The sequence below is a fragment of the Platalea leucorodia genome (assembly GCF_965183815.1).
Source record: "Platalea leucorodia genome assembly, chromosome: 2".
NCBI lineage: Eukaryota > Metazoa > Chordata > Aves > Pelecaniformes > Threskiornithidae > Platalea > Platalea leucorodia.
Window position 1 is genome coordinate 9,300,768 of NC_138824.1, and position 20,768 is coordinate 9,321,535.

Here is a 20,768-nt window from a genome sequence, read left to right on the forward strand (position 1 = left end):
AAGAAATCCAAGAACCTAGCACATCCTTCCAAAGACATGACTTAATGAAAATACCTGCTTATTAAGAACTGACACTTCCAAATGCCTGGGATATTCAAAATGCATTGTATCTGTGTAGTGAAACCACAGGGACTCACGGGTGGCAGGACAAGCCTGCAGATCACCTACACAAAGACGACCATCTACTGCACCTCATGAGAGTTTATACTGATGTCAACATGGCTGCTTATGTATAGAGAAGCTGTCATCCAAATTAGGTCAAGCTGTGTAGCTGTAATATCAGCACAGCAGGAAGCTTGCTGCTGGCATTGCACTGCAGCCAACATAGTCTTGTCTTCTATCATGAAAGCACAGGCAACGATTTCTTCCATCCTTGATTGTTTCAAGCAATTTTCAGCTTCAGTTTTATTACTGTAATTCAAATCAATACCTGGAAAAAGGGTAGTGGGTGACCTACTGAGAGTTTACCAGCACATGAACTATCACACTGTTATGCCTGGTAACACAGCAGACACAAACCACACACAGTGTCAGGGGAAAGCAGTATTGCTTCTCCCACCCCAGCAAAATGTTCTGCAAGGAAAGCACAGGAAGAAAGGGAGAAGCACAAGAGAAAAAGGTGTTGTGCCCTTGGTTGCATATTTCAGGCAAACAGGTGTGTGGGAAAATTCAGCAGCTACCAAGGGATTAAGTCCTCATGGGACTCTTGAGTTTTGCAGCAGCACCAAATACTCAAAGTGGGAAGGAACAAGGTGAAAGTGTCCTGCTCTTTCCCCCCATAAATTCCCTCAGCTAAAATGATCCAATGTACAATATAAGCTATTTTACAGATTCTTGTTCAAATTCTGCCAAAACACAAGGTCTAAATTTGCAAACATGGTTTGATAGTTTTTTTGGTAGGGGGTTCCAAAAAAGAACAACCAAACCCATGAGGCTATTTTTCCCCTGCCCCTCAATTTGAGCAAACTAGAGTCAAGCCGTTCTTGTGAAATTCTGCTGCTGAAATAAAAGGGAGTTTTCCCTCCTAAGTTAATGGGATGCTTTGATTACAAACAGACAGCCATTCTATTTTCTGTATTTTATAATTTCCCTACATCCTAAAAAAGAGAAAAAAAGGTAAGTTTGTGTTTTGCATATAAAAATATTAACTTCTTTGGTCACGTATTATTTTAACAGAAGATTACCAAAGAAGTCATCTTCCACCCCTAAAATGGGGACTTGCCTGTAAGCCACTGCTATTTACTCATGTGAAGAACAGCAAAGACCAGTGCTGCATTAACCAAGTACTGTGTTGCAGCTGAGTTTCATCTAGAAAGAAACAGTTAATTCCAAGTGTTGCAATCCCACTCTCAGCTCTTTTTCTACCTTGTATATTTGAAAGGAATAGGGCAACAGATGAACAGAGAGGACTTACACTGGATTCGTGGGGAATTAGCCAATTTACTCAATTAATTGTCCCATATGCACAGCAAGGACTACTAGACCCCTCGACAACCTTGCTTGATGCTGCTGTGAGAATCCTGGCCTCAGCTGGATGATTCCTAGTTCCTCTCCGCTCTCATCCTCCTTCCTCACCAGTTTAAATCCTGCTAAAGAAAGAAGTTCTTGACAAGAAGCTCACAACTTAAGACAGGTCACTAAAATAACGAACCAACTATTCCATAAGTACAAACTCCTACAGGAGTGGGGTAATTTTTATTGAACTCTGAGATGATCAATTGCAAAGCACAGCAATAAAATCCAGAACTGGAACATTTCGTAACAGCCTGAAATGTAGAATTGATTTTTGTCATCATAAGGGTCTGACATGCAGTTTTTGCAGGACACTTAAAGCTTTAACACTTCCTTTTGATCAGTGTAATTGCTCATTCCCTCCCCAATACACACTTATGTTCTAAATTGCAGTGACTTCCTGATTTCTGAGAAGTAAGGCACTACGCTGTCCTTTCAGGGTAGTTACAGATTATCACACCAGACGCTTCCCTCCGAGATTTGAAGTTCAAGATTGTCCACGGAGGAAATGCAACTGGTGACTGAAGATGTATATCCAGTGATGAATAACTATCACCACTGTTACCAAAACTGCCATTGCATTCTAGGTGATCTGCTGTCAGACTTGAGAGGAAGCCTTCAGTGCACAGAGCAGAGCTAACAGTGGTCATCCTCTCACCTAGGGAAACTGTTCGCTCTGTTCTGGAAAATGTCATTAAAGCTCCCCTTTTCAAGCTGAGCATAGATTTCAACCAGTTTCTAACAATCAGTATGTTCTTATGGCTGGGGACAAGGCACTGGATGGATGAACACCTCTGCATTTATAATTTTGCAATAGGAGTTGCAGCCACTGCAATGCTTTCAATTGCACATTCATCAGTGCCACGGCGGATTCTGAAGTAACCATCTTCTCCCCATGAGGTGCCCCAGCTGTTCTTCATAATCCAGAACTTCTCACCACTTCCTGGGTCTGTACCATAGCCCACGAGCAAGACAGCATGATTGGTCAATTCAAAAGGATTGAAGTCATCCTGCAGCCCAGTGTGATGGTAGATCCCCTCTTTATAAAGCATGAAATCGCTATAAACCTCAAAGGCAACAGCCACTGGTCCATGCAGAACAAGCTCAAGTTTCATCAGGGCTTCATTGCAGCCTCCATAGAAACCACCGACATAGTGGTACTCAGAAGTGTAGTAGTGATAACAGCTGCGCTTGAAAAGGCATGGAGAATCTTGGGCTGTGTAAGGGAAGCAGTCCTCTTCCACCACACCAAAGTCTTGGACATACTTTCCAGCAATGAGGTATGGGAAGCCACCATCGCAACCTAAACAGAAAAAAAAAATCTGCTTATTCCCTTGGAGAGTTACTTGAGGTGGGAGAATCTCCTACTCAAATCTTTCAGAACACTTTTAAGATATGGGATTGAACACAAACTGCAGTGACCCCAGATAATCCTAATATTCCAGTTAGCTATAGCTAGCTTTCTGAAACACCCAAGACAAAACTCACATCAGTGGGAGCTATACTGGGAACACTAATGCATGGACCACCTTCTCATCCAACTGCTCCTGACACTCCCCGTCAGGAAGAACAGTTAGTTACACACAGTAGGGAGACCTGTCCTAACACAGGTACTGTCCTTTGGAAAGCTTTAGTCATTGCTTTTGCCCATCTCCCCCTCCCTGTATGCTCCTCCTCCCTCTGAATATGCTTTTGGGATGATATTTGGTTCCACTCTTTTAGGCATGCATTGCAATGTAGCTATATTTTTAGCCCCACTCCTTAGATATTCCCCACCTCTCAGGTAGATCTACCTAAAATCCAGTAACATCCTGAGCATGAGGCCACCTGCTCCTGGTTCAATCCCATCCCTACAGTAAGGTGGGCTGACAACTCTGAAATATTTTCTGCAATCTTTCAAAAAAAGAAGTACTATAGAATATAGCCTGCCAGATACTTTATGAAAAAACGAAGTTATGGGTGATGGGGAAGGCATGGACATTTTTAATATACAGTCTCCTTCCACAGCATTACCATTACTGAAAGTTATCTTTGTATACACTAGTGTACATACCCTGAGAATACTGGCTGCAAGACACAACCTGCTGAGGACTAAAGATTGGTTTCTGAGTGTTGTTTGTGAGGATACGTATTCTTGCTTCCAGCATGCCCATGGAGGAAAATGCATAACAGCTGCCACATGAGCCTGAAGAAAAAGGAACCATGAAGAGCAGTCAGCAACATAAACAAGGCAAGTCACCCGCATTCAGGTACAATTACTGCTAGAGTCCACTGAAAACAGTCAAAACCTACCAGACAGCAATTAGAAGTTGGAACACTGATAGAGCAAAAACTTTAAATATACATTTAGCTTTTAAGCATGCAATTCAAAAAATTTCTAACAAGTTTTTGAAGGAACACTGAGCTTATTCAAGAATAAGCGACAATATTGCTCTTCAGTGTTTTTCAGTAGTGTCATTTAAGAGCTATGCTATTCCTTCAGAATGAACCTACAGGGACCACCTTAGCAGGGCTGAGAAGGCTCATAACCTACTGCCTCAGACTATAACCCTTTATGGAGCACACCTGCTAAGGGGCAATGAACTATTTTAAGTGAATGCTGACAATATTGTTCTAGATTATTTCAACCTATCAATGGATTTAATGCTGTAATTTCCAGTTGGAAAAAATATTACACCTCTAGAGCTACCCCTAAAATAACTGACTTTTGAGTGGTATAAATAGCAGGTTTGATACAGCGGATTCATCTTTGCTCCCCTTACTTCCCAAGGGCATATAATTTTTACACTGGCTTTTCAGAGGCACCTTAATCTCCCTTCTGTTTCCTGACAGAGAGTTAAGTCCCCTTACTTTTGCATCAAAATTTAGCATTGTTTCTAGTTTTAGGCCTCTTCACTCCCTAGGAGCTTCCTGGAACACATTAAAAACCTTTGGAAGTAGAATGACAAGCATCACAGGGCAGGACAATTACTTGGATGAGGTCCTATTTTATCTGCTGATTGTCACCAAGGTGCTTGATTTCCTTTTGTTTCCTGACAGTAGGAAAGTCAAATATTGCAGAGCTATGAAAAGGAGGGAGGCTTGAGGAACAAACCAAAATACTTTCTCCTGAACTGTGTAGGTGTGTAAAAGCAGAGCTATTACAAAAGCAAGACTTCATGAAATTGCACCTTCACTCAGTTAGACATATCTCTGAAGAAAAGGGGCAAAAATCAGCCTGAACATGAACGGTCTTTGCCCAGCAGGGCAAACTGAAGCAGTGAAAGGTGCCTCCCACTCACTGTACAGTCACAGCAGAGATGGGCCATGCTGCAGAACACTTCGTTGCATTTTGTGTGCAAAAAATGTAAAAAATACAATTAACACAACTATTTCAGTCTGAAGTCTGTTGGGGTGGTTGCTAAATTTCTTTCCTGTTACCACAGTGGTATTTGTGAGGCCCATAGCATGGCAACCACACTGCATCAGCAGAAACCAACACAGCTGCAAGAGTAGTTGCTTTTCCAAGACTTCCCACAAAGTCTCTTCCAGAGTCAACTAAAGCTTCAGCCACATCAGATCCCACTCACTCTGCTGCAAAGGGCTGTTACATTATGAGGAGTAAGGAGGTGACACAGCACACCTAATGAAGAATCAGCTGGCCAGGCTTTTCACCCACTTTGATTTGCAGAAAAAGCTTGCAGAAAGAAGTCAGCAAGAAATTGGAACTGCACTCAAAGGCTAATGAAATATGTAGGTTCCCCTCTTCTGCCCCCCAGTAAAGTTGGTAACAAGCAATGACAGAGCTATCTTCAAAGATGACATCTCTTGGCTCAAAGATGCAGTTACTGCTCTATAAACAACCTGAGAACTCAACCTTTACTGTCTTGACTATAGGAAATAATAGCAGGGATGCTAACACACTGGCAGTAAATACTACAGTCTAAGACAACTGCAGTTGCATGAAGCCTGCCATGTCTCAAGGTATTCTACAGAGAATGCACATTTCCCTTTTAATTCTTGTCCACTTCAGATGTATTTTTTTTTCTCCTTGGGTAAAGAGCAGCAACCCCACAAGCATATGAGATCTGGGAAGCCATGATCTTGTAATTCATACAGTTCTCTCTGTATATGCCACACAACTGGCATCTTACTGCTTGCAGCCTTCTCCCTCATGGCATTTTCTAATTAGTCAGCTAATAATCTTAATGATGTACAACTAAGACTTTCTAATACTATCATTTTAATGAAGCAGTGATATCCAGTGCCTCAGAAAATCATACAAGCTACCATAAGCAAGACCTAATTTGTATGACAGCACTATTTTGCACAAGGTCCTCTTTCAGAGGTTTTGTTCCCTGGTGGTGTTTTTTTTTATTGTTTGGGGGTTTTTTTGTTTTGCTTTTGGTTTTTTTTTTTTTTTTTTTGTTGTTGTTTTTTTTTTTTTTTTGAAAGCCTGAAAGCTAAATTTCTTATTTAAGGGAGCAGAATGCATATACCATAGAAATTTAACATACTCAGCATGGATTCTCAGATTACAGGAAAAATGTAGGCAGCTTTAGTATTGGAAGAAACATATTAGTTCTCATTTAGAGAAACTCTGAAGCAACACAATGGAGAAAGGGTAAGTTTGGGACTGAGTGTTCAACTGTTTGGAAGGTAAAAGAGCTCTTGGCATATTCACAGTTCACACCAGGAAAAAGTACGGACTCACACCTCCATAGGACCGTATCATTTCCTGGGGCCATTTTTCAGTGATGCTGTGTGTCAGCTTGTGAGCTAGAAGTCCCACAAACCTTCCTATGTTTCTTCTGCTACCCGGAGTCCAGCTGGCAGAATCTGACAGAAGAACTAAGCCATAAATAAGGGACCAGTGATTTAACTGATTCCCTCCCCACCATGCTAATGTTACATTCCCTTCCCCTCAAAGTTGCAACCAGATAGCTACCAGTAGACACAAATTTCTTTGGAAATGGTGGATCAGAGAAGGGACACATTAACTGAGTCCACCTCTGGCTTCCAGCATGTAACTATCTAATGCAGGTATCTCACACCACAGTGCTATAAAAGCACTCCCTATAGAATAAACATATACTAGAATGGTATCCCTTTAAGTCTACTTGGAGCTAAATCTTTGCCTATCACAGGGGCAAACTAAAATATAAAATACTTGTAAAAACTAATTTTTTATCAGTGTCCACACTTTTCATAGTGACTGACACCTCCTCTTGCAACTAGCCATTTAAGTAACTCCTAAAGTTATCAAGGTGATAAGACTTGGAGGCAGTATAAACAATTTTAATTGGTTTGCTCATTAAAGCTGCATGATAATTTGCCATCAGCAGGAAGTAGGGAAAGAATTAAATGTACATCAGTTCTGTCAGCCTGCAGAAAACCACGACTGAGACTGTTTGGACAAAACTTGACAGCTGTCTTTATGCAGGGCACTGTGGTAACTGGCTTTCACTCCAGCAAGAGACACTGCCATTGGGATAAGCCAGTACCACCACCTACTCTGGCACAGTGTTGCCAGCCAGGACTCCACCCAGTTTCTGCAGGCTATTCACAGTAAAGGTGTAATCTGCCAACTGCAAGACACTAGACAAAACCTTCTTGTTAACAGCAAATTACAAAGTACATCAATGGACCTCTCGAGTGTTTTATTCACAGTTTTGATGATTTTTTTTTTTACCTTGATTCCGAACGGGGCTGACATAATTGACACCATTCACATTTCTCCAGTCCCAGGATTCTGGCAAGCTTGAAACTTGTTTGAGTAACTCCGCTGTTAGAGGTGCAGGCTTTGGTCTAAAGAGGAGAAAATGCTTCTGAGTAACATATCACACTCTAGGCAAGGAAACAATCATGTAATGCTCAGTTGTCATCCTCTGGCTTCTACTAGTTGCACTTACTTCACGCTAAGCAATTTGAAACAGTGTCCATCTAAGCTGAGTGGGTGTCAATTAGTTTCAGCAGGATTCAAGACTACTCAAATCCCTCCCTGAGGGAACTATATTATGAACTATCCACAAGCTGGTGAGGTCAAATACTTCTGAACCAATGTGAAGTGCTGAGGTAACTCTCAGGGACTGTAGCAATGCAGCTCTGCAACATCTATTTTACAGCTCTGCCATCACAAGGTGTGTAGAATATCTGACTGCAGAAGGCACCTCGCCTTGACAGCATGCACTGATAGCTACTACAGACTGTTTAACTGCAGACAGACATGGCTTACATCATCACTTCAATAACTGCAGTCCCACTTGCCCCGGAGACTTCCCTGGAGCAGATTTTTACTGTGACTATTGAAGGAGTATTAAATGTTACTTGTCCTCATCTATCACCTGCAGCCAAGTGATGCTCATATCAGCAAGCCAAGAGCTTCCTGCATTCAGCTTTCACGTAACCTGATGCTTGTCCCTTAAGTCATGTACCAAGTGCCATCCACAAACACCAGACACTGGAGTCTGTTCTGAAAGCATGAGAGGGCCAACAAACTACTGTCACGGCACTACACAGTGCAACAGGCTTCCAAACAGGTTACTGTATTTAAGACCACCTACAGAGACTTCTGCCTATAGGACGAAACCATGATAATCTGCACGATACTCCCATGCAAATCAGAATTTTTATTGTATGTTTGTAGAAGAAGGTCCTACTATACAATTGCCACAGTTTGGAAAAATAAGTAGCATTTGTACCCACAGCAGTATCAGAATGGAAAAAAGCAAAAATACATAGCAGGTAAAAGAGCTGTAAAGGGAATCTCCAGATCCAAGAACTCTAGTTCTCAAATTAATGTAGAGGACCATGCGTCCGTCTCCATTACCACTCTCTGCCACGTGATCTGCAAGACCCTGAAGGCACCCTCAGGGCTACTTCATGCTTCTTCACCGAGACACTCTACTCCTGTTAGAGGACTCTGATCATGGCATGTTATCAAAGTAACCAGAAAATTCCCTCAGAAAAATCTTATTATTCATGTTTAATAGAAGAACGTGGTTCACTGCTTTTAACTGCAGTTATGAACTAGCAGAACCAGGAAGATGGTCAAACAGAAACTCAGGACTATGGCAAGCAGCTGATGGGTTGACAGGAGAGTGAGATGATAACTCAGGCTGTCCCCACTTCTTCCCTGCACATATGAATTCAGCAGCGAGTTACTGGGCAAGATTAAAGGGTAGATGACCCTATTTGTCTCAACTACAAGACAACACATACTCAGAATAATCATTCAAATGAAGAAATAAGTTGGCACTCCATGAAAATGAGCTGGAAGGCCTTGAAACTTGATTAAACAACTGAACTACAAGCCAAGACACAGCTACAAAGAGCCAGGACAAATACAAGCAGATTCTTTGCAGCAGTGAGGTTTATGGCAAAACAAAAGGCCTTAGTACCTTGGAGCTCTGGAAGAGAGACCCCCAGCTCTTCTAGTTAGCTCTTCCAGGGCGAAGTTCTCATAATCCTTGTATCTTGTTGCTCTCCAGGACTTCTGCTGAGCATTGATAGCATTTACAAAGTCAAAGTTGTGCACGTAACGTCTGCTTGAAAGTCTGCAAACAAAAGCAACCAAATAAAACAGTAAGAACACAACTGGGATTCAGAAATAAATGTGTTCTCTAAACTGAATATGGAAGACTAACTCTGTAAGTGTCTTCTGGTAAGTACTGATAAAGAAACATGCAATTATTGGATCAAGGCAAGGTTTCTGAAATTTGAGACACTAACTAGAAGGCCACAATCATTTTCAGACATACCAGTTTTGTAATCGGGCTTCACCACAGACTGAAAGTGTGTGATGTGATGTGATGGGTACACCCTCCTCTGTCTTTGTGCATTCAGGTTTATTCCCAGCATTATCACTGGCATTAACTTTGCCCTCAGTCACAGAATTGGTCCACGTGGTTTTAGCTGAAACCTGAAGCACACTTACCAAACATTTTATTCTAGTAAAAGGTCACTTATCTGTTGCTTACCTTCCCCTGGGCTTCTGTAGAGGTAGCTCATTTATGCGAACATCTGAGGGAGATGAAAAAATCTTATGTCCGCTGAAACAAGCCCAATTGTGGCCAAGTACATCATGTACCCATCCTGGTAGAGTCTCACTGCAGTAGCTGGTTACATTCTGGCCTTCCTTTTTGTACTGTAATGGGAAGAGGTTATGCTTGTGTTGAGTGGATGCATTTGTTAGCATAGCAGTAGCCCCTACCCAGCCAGCTGCTTTTTGCCTGTGTTTCAGAGGAAGTGACCAAACGTATTCCAGATCAACCAGCATCGTGTTTGATTTCAAGACAAAGAAGCATCAAAAAAAAGGTTAAGCAGATGAAAGAAACTGATCTTATCAAATTGCTAGAGGAAGACAAACAGGTTGTGACTTGCACTTTTAGCAACAAAGCATGCATTAGTATCAGTATCAACTAACAGGTGCTAATTGTTTGGGTTCAACAGTTACTTTCTAAGCAAAATGTAAGAGACCTCTTAGCATTTATCCTTCTTTTCAAGGCTCTGTGGTTTCTTGCACCAAATATGTGACTAGTCAAACTAACCCTGGACTGCTGCAAAAGTTTGTGGAACTAAAACTCATGGCAGCCTGAAAAGTAAACACAGGGAGGATGGCAAGTTTCTCACCCCATAACCTCTCGGGGAGAATCATACTATAGCATTTCTGTTTTAGAAGTCAGAAGCAAAGATGAGACTTCCTGCAACTGCTTTAAGTTTGAGCTGTGGTAGAAGAGCATTAAGAAACAATTTCACCTGAATTATCAAAATGAGACAATAAGAAATAATGATCCATTCAGAGCAACTCTTCTGAAGTTGGCAGTGAGGGGAGTGTACTAAAGCATAAAGTCCCAAGTCCTAATACTTCCTTATTCAGCCACACAAGTCCTCATTTTACCACTGAAGAGGAGTAATAAGTTAATCTATTCATTATAATGTGTTTTCATATAACAGCGAGCACTAACACTTTGTCCAGCTGCATAAGTTTCCTGGATTAGCAATTCCTTGACAGGAGAATGTCCCAGGGTGGGGGGGAATGCCAAAACTATCTTTACTCATCTCTTAAGGTTAAAGTCTGTTTTGTATCAAGCTACACAGGAGCCTGAAAACTCCATGCAACAAAAGCTTTAACTTGACTCTTCTAATCACACAAATCACTGAAATGGAATCCAAGTTTCCTAGTTCAAGAATACTTTATTAAATCCCATCCCATGAGTTGTACCTGGACAACAGTACAGGGGATTTTGTAGCTATGTTTCAACAAAATGCTTGCTCAGTCTCTTCACTGAAGAAGGTGGTGGCTTACAGTGATGGAAATGCCTCAAGATGGAAAATAAAGTAAATGGACTGGGAGGTTTCTGACTATGTCAAGGCTCTGTGGGGAATCTGAAGGAGAACACACAGTGAAATAATGAAGTCTCTCAGAGGGATAAAGTTAAAGGTTAATCCTCTGACTGTTTTAGAACCATAGGAACTTGCTTTGTCCCCAGTTTGGAGGTTGCAGAGGCATCACATCTACACCCTTGGTTGTCTAGCAAGGTAAGCATGTTTGCTGACCAGAGCAGGACAGGGGCAGCAGAAGGCTGAGTTGTTACTTTGTTCTATTCAACCTATCTTACCGTGCAAGATTGTGCAATATGGGAAATAACTACACTTGGCCAAATACCAAGGGCACAGTCCAGAGATGGCTTTTGAAAAATACCCTCTTCAGAACAGCATTGCTTGAAATCCAGACACTACCAAGAGTACCAAGTTATTGACTTCCCATCAATAAGTTACTGTGAGAGCACTTTATTTGGCTCTACATAATAGTGTAAATTAATACCTACCTGTCTTGTCTATCTAAAAGCTGCCAGAGATTAAAAAAAGACCAAATCACAACCATTCTTGATAAGTACAGGCCTTCAATCCAAATCCTTGAAGAATACTCAAGGAAAAGGCCTGCTTCCTGCAACATCCAGGTTGAGAAACCTTTAAAAAACCCAGTACTTATGCTTCATTTCTACAACCTAGGTAACTCCCCAGTGGGCCACATGTTAGAGGAACCAAAACAGGATAGCAAAGTCATTCGTGTCGTGGCAATGACACCCACTGCTTACTACTAGGAAGGTATACCATCGAATCAATATTTCTTTGCTAAAACCACATGAAGCATTTCTTATTGTGAAGGGCTCTGAAAGATTAGATCTAGCAAATCTGACTGTACCAGTTCCAGAGGACTTACTATGAGTATGCCTGCCCAAACAACAGTCATACGGGGACATGACTAACCTCAGCTGCACCAGCTCAGCACGGCACTATTGCGTGAACAACTGCTGACTCAGGCAGATGCAAACTACCATGCCAGACTCAACCAAAGCTGCCAGCACAGTACCCAGCACATCTGTGGAAGCCATCAAAGAACCACATCCTTCATGGAGATCAACAGCCACACAGCTGTGACCACCAGCAACTGCTGGACAACTGCTGCATGCATTTCTTCTGCAGACTTAAGATGGCTTCCATTTTTAAACTAACAAGTTCTCAAGTCTGACAACTCATGTGACTTTACCTAATGCCAGAATTTAGCCAAGCAACTCCAACATTAACCTCAAAAGGCTTCATGAACCTAAATTTCGAGGCTTGCTATTAGATACCTGAACCTAGGTAGGCTTTTCGGTACAGCGTACTTTTAGTGAAGTCTTTCCTGTGTTGGTCATCATGATATAATCTAATTGCACGTTCAATTCTAGTCCTGGTAAAAAATGTAATTGTTTAAAGCTTTCTTTAAATTTTTAATCTAAGAGGAAAGCAAGAAAGGATGTGGACCTTATTGGACATAGCATTTTAACATGGATTCAGCAGTGCTACATACACAGGCTGCCATCCCATCCTCTTTTCCATCTACTGTTCTCAGTTTAAGCAGTGTTCAGGCAATAAGCCAACACGAGTTGCAGGAGGCAGGACTACCCTATACATTAAGCCTGGTGGAAAGACTTACCACTCATCATCAAATTTACAAGTGTGCCTATGCATTTTAGTATGGGAAGCACATTCTTAAGAATAGGATTGCAGATGCCCTACTGTACAAAAATACAGAAGATATCAGAACAAACCACTGCATCTTGCTGCTCGATATAAAATGCAAGCAAATAGCAACTATGGACGCATTTTCTTTCCTCTAGGGAACATTATGCAACTCAAATTTCCACTTTAGGGAAGCAGCAGTTGCACTTGCGAGTTAAGTAAACCCAACTAAGGTAAGTTAGAAGTTAACTTTCAATTGATTTGCAGGATGATTAAATAGCATTAGCAACTCTAACACTTCTATTTTAGCAACATGGAATAAAATGCATTCAGATTTTTTTTTTTTAACATTCTGAAATTTAGACATTAACTACTGTCACTTGTCTATGCTGGTTATTTCAGAATGGAACTCCTTGGTTTTAACCAAATTTGTGGGCGTTGGGGAAGAGAGGAAAAGATGTGATAAAGATGTCACCAAGTCAGTCTGGCAAAGATTATAGAATATTCCACTACTCAAGTTACTGATCTATTTCTTTCTTTTTGCTGAAGTAGTGCTAACGTTTTAATATGAAAAATGCCAGACTCCTGACTTTTGATATGTCCTCTAGCAAAAACCAGAAGTAGTACCACTTAGCTTAAGGGACAAACAGTGAGAATCTTACGAGACTGACTCCCTTCAAAGTGGTAGTCTTAACATTAAATAAATACTACAAAGATATCAAATAATTGAAACAAGTTAGCCTCAATTTTCCTTTCAGCCCCACTCTAGCTTTTTATGTTATGCTGTTCCCATTTCTTTTGCCATCCCTCGGGGGAAGAAAAAAAAAAATCTTTAGAGCCTTATATCTTGCATAGCCCTACGGAATCCTTATATCATCTAGCAGAAGCACACGCGCAAGTTTCTGCCAAGAGTCAGTACACTAACTTCTCATCCAAGTTCAGTATAGGGATGTTTCAGCAGCACACATTAAATAAGAAACAAGAGCATTCCCATAAACAAGTTATTTTGTGCTGCAAACATCAGGCAGACTAACTACGACTTGTGAGAAGCAGAATACAAGAATGCAGTAGGATGCTGCATTTAACTTGGCAAGCCTTGAGGGACAAGCCTATGTACAACAACAGAAATAAAACACTGTTAGAGCTTATTTCCTTAAGCTACTAAAGCAAACTGAGGAAAAAAATACATTGATAAGCTCACCCAATCCCCTCCTTTGGTGTAGAAAGTCATTTCCCCACAGTCCCCAGGTAAAAGAACAAATAACTTGTAAAGGCAGTGAGGCCCTACAAAAGTTTTAGTGGGTGTCTGTTTAGTAAGCCACAGGAACAAAAGGCTATTAAAAATTCACTGAAACATGCATCATCAGTCTGTGTCTACATCCACACAACTACAGCAGCTCTGATAAAGCCACCATTTAGATAAGCCCACAGCATTCTTGTTAGAAATTAATAGCTTCATTCTTTCATATTAAGCAAAAATACGCTCCAAGTTCAATTAGCACCAGTGGCACTTTATGCTTGAAGCACATGAAGTACTGTATTGCCTCAAATGCTGCTGTTCATTTAGCCTAGCAACTCCATCCTCTGTTCAGCAACAGAATATTAGGAAAGTGTTAAAGGATCATAGTAGGTAAGCTGGGATGCTTTATCTTTCCTGTCACCATGATGAGGTTTTAGCCACATCATTTAACTTTAGTGCAACATAAACAGAACTTGAAAAATATGAGCAGCCCATAAGCAATGAATACTTTCCTGACAAGCCTAAACTCACAGCCATGGAAGGAGGTATCCAAGGCTTTCTGTGTTATGGCTGCTCTGATACCTGTAAGCCTTTTCAGAAGAGCAGAACTCTTTAAGCATGGTATGAGATCAGCTTCAGAGTTTTACTTTCTGCCTAATTATTACATTATAACAACCAAAATAAAAGTTAGTATTTTGAAAATTGGAAGTAACAATTTTGCTCTTCTGAAACAACTCATCAGCACGAAAGCTTTCTTCTGGAAACCACCACCACCACCACGAACTGCTCCATGAACAAAAAAGTCATTCTAGAATCAAGCTGTAACCCCAAAACGGTGTTCACATTGAAGGTTATTTCAGAGCAAAACTAAGTAATTTTACCAAGTACTTAGAACAATAGCAAATTACTCCCTATTAAACATATTAGGTCTGTACCTTCTTGCTGTAAAGCAAGGGGCTGCCAGCAAAGATTCCTTTCCATGAATTCTAAAGGGACTTTGTCTAATGACTTTCCACATTCTCAATAGCGATCAAGGCTAAGCAATATTCTAAGAGATTGCTTTTATGCTTTCCTCTTGCTGCATTTCCAGGGAGGAAGGCCTTTACCAATTAGCATTCTGGTTTACCCTATTTTACTCCAAGGGCTTCTAGATTATGACCAACACTAAGCAAATGGAGTCTCCTATGTTTATGTTACTTTCAGGTGCAAATGGTAGGAGTATTTTAAACAGACAATCATTTTTCAAAAACCTCTGAAGCATGCACTGATCTGAGTATATTACTTGTCCCCTAGAAGCTTTACAATAGAAGATGATGGAGTAGGTCCTAAAAGAGCATTAGCTGCATTTGATAGACAAAACCACATTTTAAGTTTATACCAGGACTGATATTTTATATTTCTATTTCATATGTAATGCAATATTTACTGGATTAAAAGTAAACAGATAGACATATTTAATTACGTCACAAGGTCAAGCAGTTCATAAGGAACCACTTCTTTCCCCCCAAGTCCCCACTGACAATTGTGAAATAACAATTTTGCAGATAGACAGTATTGCAATTTGTTGCGTAACAAAGCCAACTAGTTGTCTGCAGCAAAAAATGCATTTACTAAATATTGTGGTATTTCCTCATCCTTCTTGGCCATTATACTTGCATCTTGGTAATCTGTGGTTTCCTTTACAGCAGAAAAATTAGAGAGGGTAACTGAATTGGACCTTAATCCTCTCTATAATATTTAAGGAAAGAAGCCTTTAATTTAAGCATGTCTTGCTGATGGAATCCCTACTACTGAACAATGAGCCAAAGCAGCTTGCTATTTCTCAATACCAAAAGCAACCGTAAAACTATTAATTAATCCATTTGCCTACAAAAGGATAAGACACATTCACGACCACGAAATGCAAGCCATTGTGCAATGCTACTGCTCAGATGTATATTTGACTTATTTTATTTTGAGCAGTAAATTGGATCAGATGACCTCGAGAAGTTCTTTCCAGCTTAAATTACTCTATAACTCAGTTTTGGTATATTGTTTAAGAATACTCTTGCAAATCAATGCATTTACATTTTCATAAGCACGGAAGAACACACAAGATCAGCGCTCATCAGTCATTTGACTTAGTGCTCATCTTCCAGGGACATATTTCACAAGGTATAGATAGCAGCAGTAGAGCCTTCAGTGTCTCTCAACTGTCTTCAAGTTGGTGCCTAACAGCTCCATTTATATTGAGAAGTGAGCCCATATGAACCAAATGAGGTTCAACGAGTCCAAGTGTAAGGTCCTGCAGCTGGGTCAAGGCAATCCCAGACACGAGTACAGACTGGGATAAGAACTCATTGAGAGCAGCCACACAGGACTTGGGGGTCCTGGCAGATGAAAAGCTGGATACGAGCCAGCAAATGTGCTCTCACAGCCCAGAAAGCCAACCATATGCTGGGCTGCATCTGAAGAGGTGTGGCCAGCAGGTCAAGGGAGGTGATTCTCCCCCTCTACTCTGCCCTCATGAGACCCCACCTGGAGTACTGCATCCAGCTCTGGAGCCCTCAGCACAAGAAAGATGGGGGCCTTTTAGAACAGATCCAGAGGAGGGCCACTAAGATGATCAGAGGGCTGGAGCACCTCTGCTATGAAGACAGACTGAAGGAGCTGGGGTTGTTCAGCCTGGAGGAGAGAAAGTTCTGGGGAGACCTTATAGTGGCCTTCCAGTACTTAAAGAGGGCTTATATAAAAGACGGGGAGAGACTCTTTATAAGGGCAGATAGCAATAGGACAAGGGGGAACAGTTTCAAACTGAAAGAGGGTAGATTTATATTAGATATAAGGAAGAATTTCTTTACTATGAGGGTGGTGAGGCACTGGAACAGGTTGCCCAGAGAGGCTGTGGACACCCCGTTCCTGGCAGTGTTGAAGGCCAGGCTGGACAGGGCCCTGAGCAGCCTGGTCTAGTGAGGGGTTTCCCTGCCTGTGGCAGGGGGATGGAGTTAGATGATCTTTAAGGTCCCTTCCAGCCCAAGCCATTCTATGATATTCCAGAGCAGGCCACTCACTGGTTCTATGATTAAATTCCTCACATTCAAGAATTAGTTTGATAATCAACACTTGCTTCAACTGCTCACCATACTGGCTTGTAAAACAACTCTGCATTTCAGATGAGTCCACCAAGGCAGGCAATGACCGCTGAATTCCACCTGCCAGAGATGACACCTCAAGCCCAAGTTCATGGGCAATGCTACAACATACATTGCTCCACCACCCTCAGGGAGGCAGCAATTCCTGCCACTTTCCAGGCAGGTCCTCCCACTGTAGGGAAGCTTGCAGAGGTGTCCCTGCCTGAGAAGTTTCAGAGTAATTCTGCCCAGTTAGAGCACCCTCCAGTGTCTGTAGTTTTTGCTGTATCACCTGTCAAACCTATGAGAAGTGCACATCATGGCAATTTAGTGTCACTACCTTATACAGAAGGGAGAATGTCAATCAGGTATTTCTCTCTCTCACTTTACTTTTGCTCAAGTATAAGACCCTGTCTTATGCAGAAGCATTCTTATTTTAAAAACTTACTTATAAGAGTGCACTAGTTTTGGCAGATAGTTTTATTTATAGTAGCTCATATAGTTCCGCATTTTGGATTTGTGACCAAAACAGTGTCGATAACACAGGGATGTTTTAGCTATTGCTGAGCAGTGCTTACACAGAGTCAAGGCCTTTTCTGCTTCTCACACCACGCCACCAGCAAGTAGGCTGGGGGTGCACAAGGAGTTGGGAGGAGACACAGCTGGGACAGCTGACCCCGACTGAACAAAGGAATATCCCATACCACACAACACTATGCTCAGCAATAAAAGCTGGGGAAAGAAGGAGAAAAGGGGGACATTCAGAATTATGTCATCTGCCTTCCTAAGTAACAGTTATGCATGATGAGGCCCTGCTTTCTTCAAAATTGCTAAGCACCTGCCTGCTGGTGGCAAGTAGTGGATGAATTCCTCATTTTGCTTTCCTTGCATATGCAACTTTTGCTTTACCTATTAAAGTACCTTTATCTCAACCCTTAAGTTTTTGCACTTTGACCCTTCCAATTCTCTCCCCCATCTGCGAGAGTGGCTGTGTGGTGCTTAGCTGCCTACTGGGGTTAATCCACAAAGACCATGTAAACAACTTCACCATTAGTCTTGTAAAATAACCTACATGGCCCTTTCCCTTAACTTAAATGAGCTCCAGTTGGCATGGAGGAAGCTACAGTTAAATCAGAGCCTCATACATCATTTCTATTCAGTAAGGATTACAGGTCTCCTGGAAGACTAGATCACTCACTTTTGTTAACATCTGAAAACACTGACTCTAAAATAGCTGCTGTGAAATAAACTATCTACAATGGCTCCCAGAAAGACAATTAAAAGCAAAAGTCATTTCTTACCCTCCTTACTACTAGCCAATGTTCACAGATTTTATGCTTGGACAAGGCCTGGGTGTTTACTATCGGATCACCTGAAGCCAGACACAAGATCATGCTTTCTGAACAACCAAGAAACACGTTCACTGCTCCTGCGGAGGGCTGCACTCACCATCTGAGCAGCCTTGCTGCACAGAACATCTGTCTCCCAGACAAAGTCATCCTGCAGAGATTGCCTCAAACCACCCTCCAGATTTATAATGCCACTCATCTGGACAGCAGCAGAGCACTCCTTAGCAAGTGGGTCTTCTCCTGTCTATCTGCTGCCTACCAGCACTGTTTTCAGCTTGATCTGAAGTCATTAACAGGGACTGGTGATAACAGTATTATTCCAAAAGAACAATTACAGGCAGCAGGAAGGTTCCTTAGATGTTAAAGTAGTATTCTGGAATAAAATTTAAAGATCCTAGAAATCCTCCACCAAGGTGAGCAGATGGCCTTTCTAAAGTGTTCATGCATTTGAGAACATTTTTAAGGAAAGCAAACATCGTTGCTTTTATCTATTTCACTTGGGTCCAAGTTGTCAGCAAGAAGACTAAAAAAAAATTTCCAGGCCACTGGGAGAGTTAGCTTAGTGAAGGCCTTCAACTGCTTTAAGCATGCCCAGAAGGGAAAGCACCAGCATCTGTAACAAATTTTTCAGATAATGCCCAGTGTGGACCATAAACACCTCTTCCCTCCCTCTGCTCCCTATCCAGCCACTGATAACTTTTTTTTTTAAGGTAAGGGAAAAGTCCTGTATCTGGTAATCCAGGCAAATCTTAGAGCCAAAGGTAACCAAGTGTCCCAACTGCCTCCACTGTGGCACTCAGGGACTAAAGAGAAACCTAACTATGGGCCGCTTTAGCAACAGTCAGCAATGCAGAACACACAGAGTTAACTCACCTTAAAAAATGCAAACCACTTGTAGTCATTTATCACAATTTCAAAGCCTTGATTGTAAATCAAAGTGAAAAAGCCATTGTTTCCCAGACTATCCTGAGCCACATCTAACTTCTGAAGATTCACAAGCACCTTTCTTTCCACAGGCCCTGCAAGAAATACAAAGATGATTACATGATTATTGCGTGGAAGAGACAAAAAAAAAAAGTTAATACAAAGAATGTTGTAACATTTATTTTATTCCAAAAGATGCTAAAATACACTAGTTGAATACAGTCTTCTGCAAAAAGGCATCACGCAAACACACTTCAGGGACTTGACTTACCTGTCAGTGGGTCTACATGCTCATTTTTTCCACTGCTAGACAGTATTTGCACATTTAATTAGCAGCACCACCAAAGAGCCGTTACTGGGAAGCATCAGCTTATTTAAACATAACTTGCTATACAGCTACAGAGGACTCGGATGCTGTGTCACTCAGGCACTGTGCCTGCAGTGACAAGGCTTGCCCTAAAACACCTGGGATCAGGCATCAGCCACCCCACGCTCCTTCACACCAGTGCTCCGACTCCCTCATCCACCACTCACCTCACCACTGCTCCTACAGCCACTTGCCTCATCTGAGCAAAAAGCAAAGTATTACTATTTTTTTTAAATAATACAGACATACAATAATTAAATAGTAACTCCCCACTACTATCATCCCCTCAGGGGAAGTGATATTTCTGTTTCTCCTGATGCGATCGGGCAGCAAGCTGTGGCAGCCGGTGGCCCCCCAGAAGCCGGCGAGGTGGCACGCAGCAGCACAGCCACAGCCGCGTTCAGGACCGGCCGAGCCGAGAGGGAAGGCACCTGAGGAAGGACCAGGCGAGCCGGCGAGAGCCGGTGGTGCTCATGCAGAGGCCTACTTGAGGCCACATCGAAACAAACAAACAAAAAACCCAAAAAAGTTAAGTGGAAGAGCAACAGTGCTGCTCGCAGCGGTCACCCACAGCCAGCGTAACGCCAGTGTTTCACGCTGCTTCACTCAAATTAGCCTTTTTCTGCCTTCAGCCCGGCGGGGAGCTCCGCAGCAGGAAGGCGGCAGCAGGGCTCCGACCCCCAGGTGCGGGGGGCCGCTACAACCGAGACAGGCACCCGCGTCCCCGCCGCCCGCCTCGGTTTTAGGGCCTCAGGGCACGGAGCAGCCGCTCCCCCGCCGCCCCGCTCCTCCCTCAGGCTCACAGGGACCCCCCCTCGCCAGCGAGGCCGGGCCGACCCCGGGAGAAGGGAACGGGGCAGGGCCGCCGCGGTCTCACCCTCCTGGGAGCAGTTGCCGTGGCGGCCGCCGCCCCGCCAGACGCGGAGCTCCCAGGTGCCCAGCAGGTCGGCGAAGGAGCAGTTGGCCGGCGTGTCGGCCCGCAGCGCCGCGGGCAACGCCGCCAGCAGCACCAGCGCCGCGGCCCAGAGCGCCCGCCCCGCCATGGCGCCGCTCCCGCCACCCGCCGCCGCCGCCGCTGAAATAGGCCCGGGCGCCGCGGCCTCCCCGCCTCCGGGCCCGGGCCCGCCCCGGGACGGCAGCGCCGAGAGGGGCCGGGCCTCCGCGCCTACTGTCACTGGGGCGGGCTGGGGGGGGGGCAAGAGGCAAGCTGGGCTGTGGGTCGTGGGGAGTAAGGCGAAGGTCGTGGTGTGTCCGTGTGTCCGTGTGTCCCAGCTCCGGCA

The 20,768-nt window shown here is 42.9% G+C and overlaps 1 protein-coding gene across 1 annotated transcript; it reads right to left on the reverse strand.

Moving 5' to 3' along the window:
- Nucleotides 1-1,662: 1,662 nt before the first annotated feature.
- Nucleotides 1,663-20,531, reverse strand: CTSC (cathepsin C; the record flags this gene model as incomplete). The annotated part of the gene is made up of 7 exons (XM_082337957.1): nucleotides 1,663-2,815; nucleotides 3,566-3,697; nucleotides 7,184-7,299; nucleotides 8,892-9,047; nucleotides 9,471-9,637; nucleotides 19,071-19,216; nucleotides 20,366-20,531. The coding sequence occupies 7 exons, from the start codon at nucleotides 20,529-20,531 to the stop codon at nucleotides 2,313-2,315; spliced, it is 1,386 nt and encodes a 461-aa protein (XP_082194083.1). The 3' UTR covers nucleotides 1,663-2,312.
- Nucleotides 20,532-20,768: the final 237 nt, after the last annotated feature.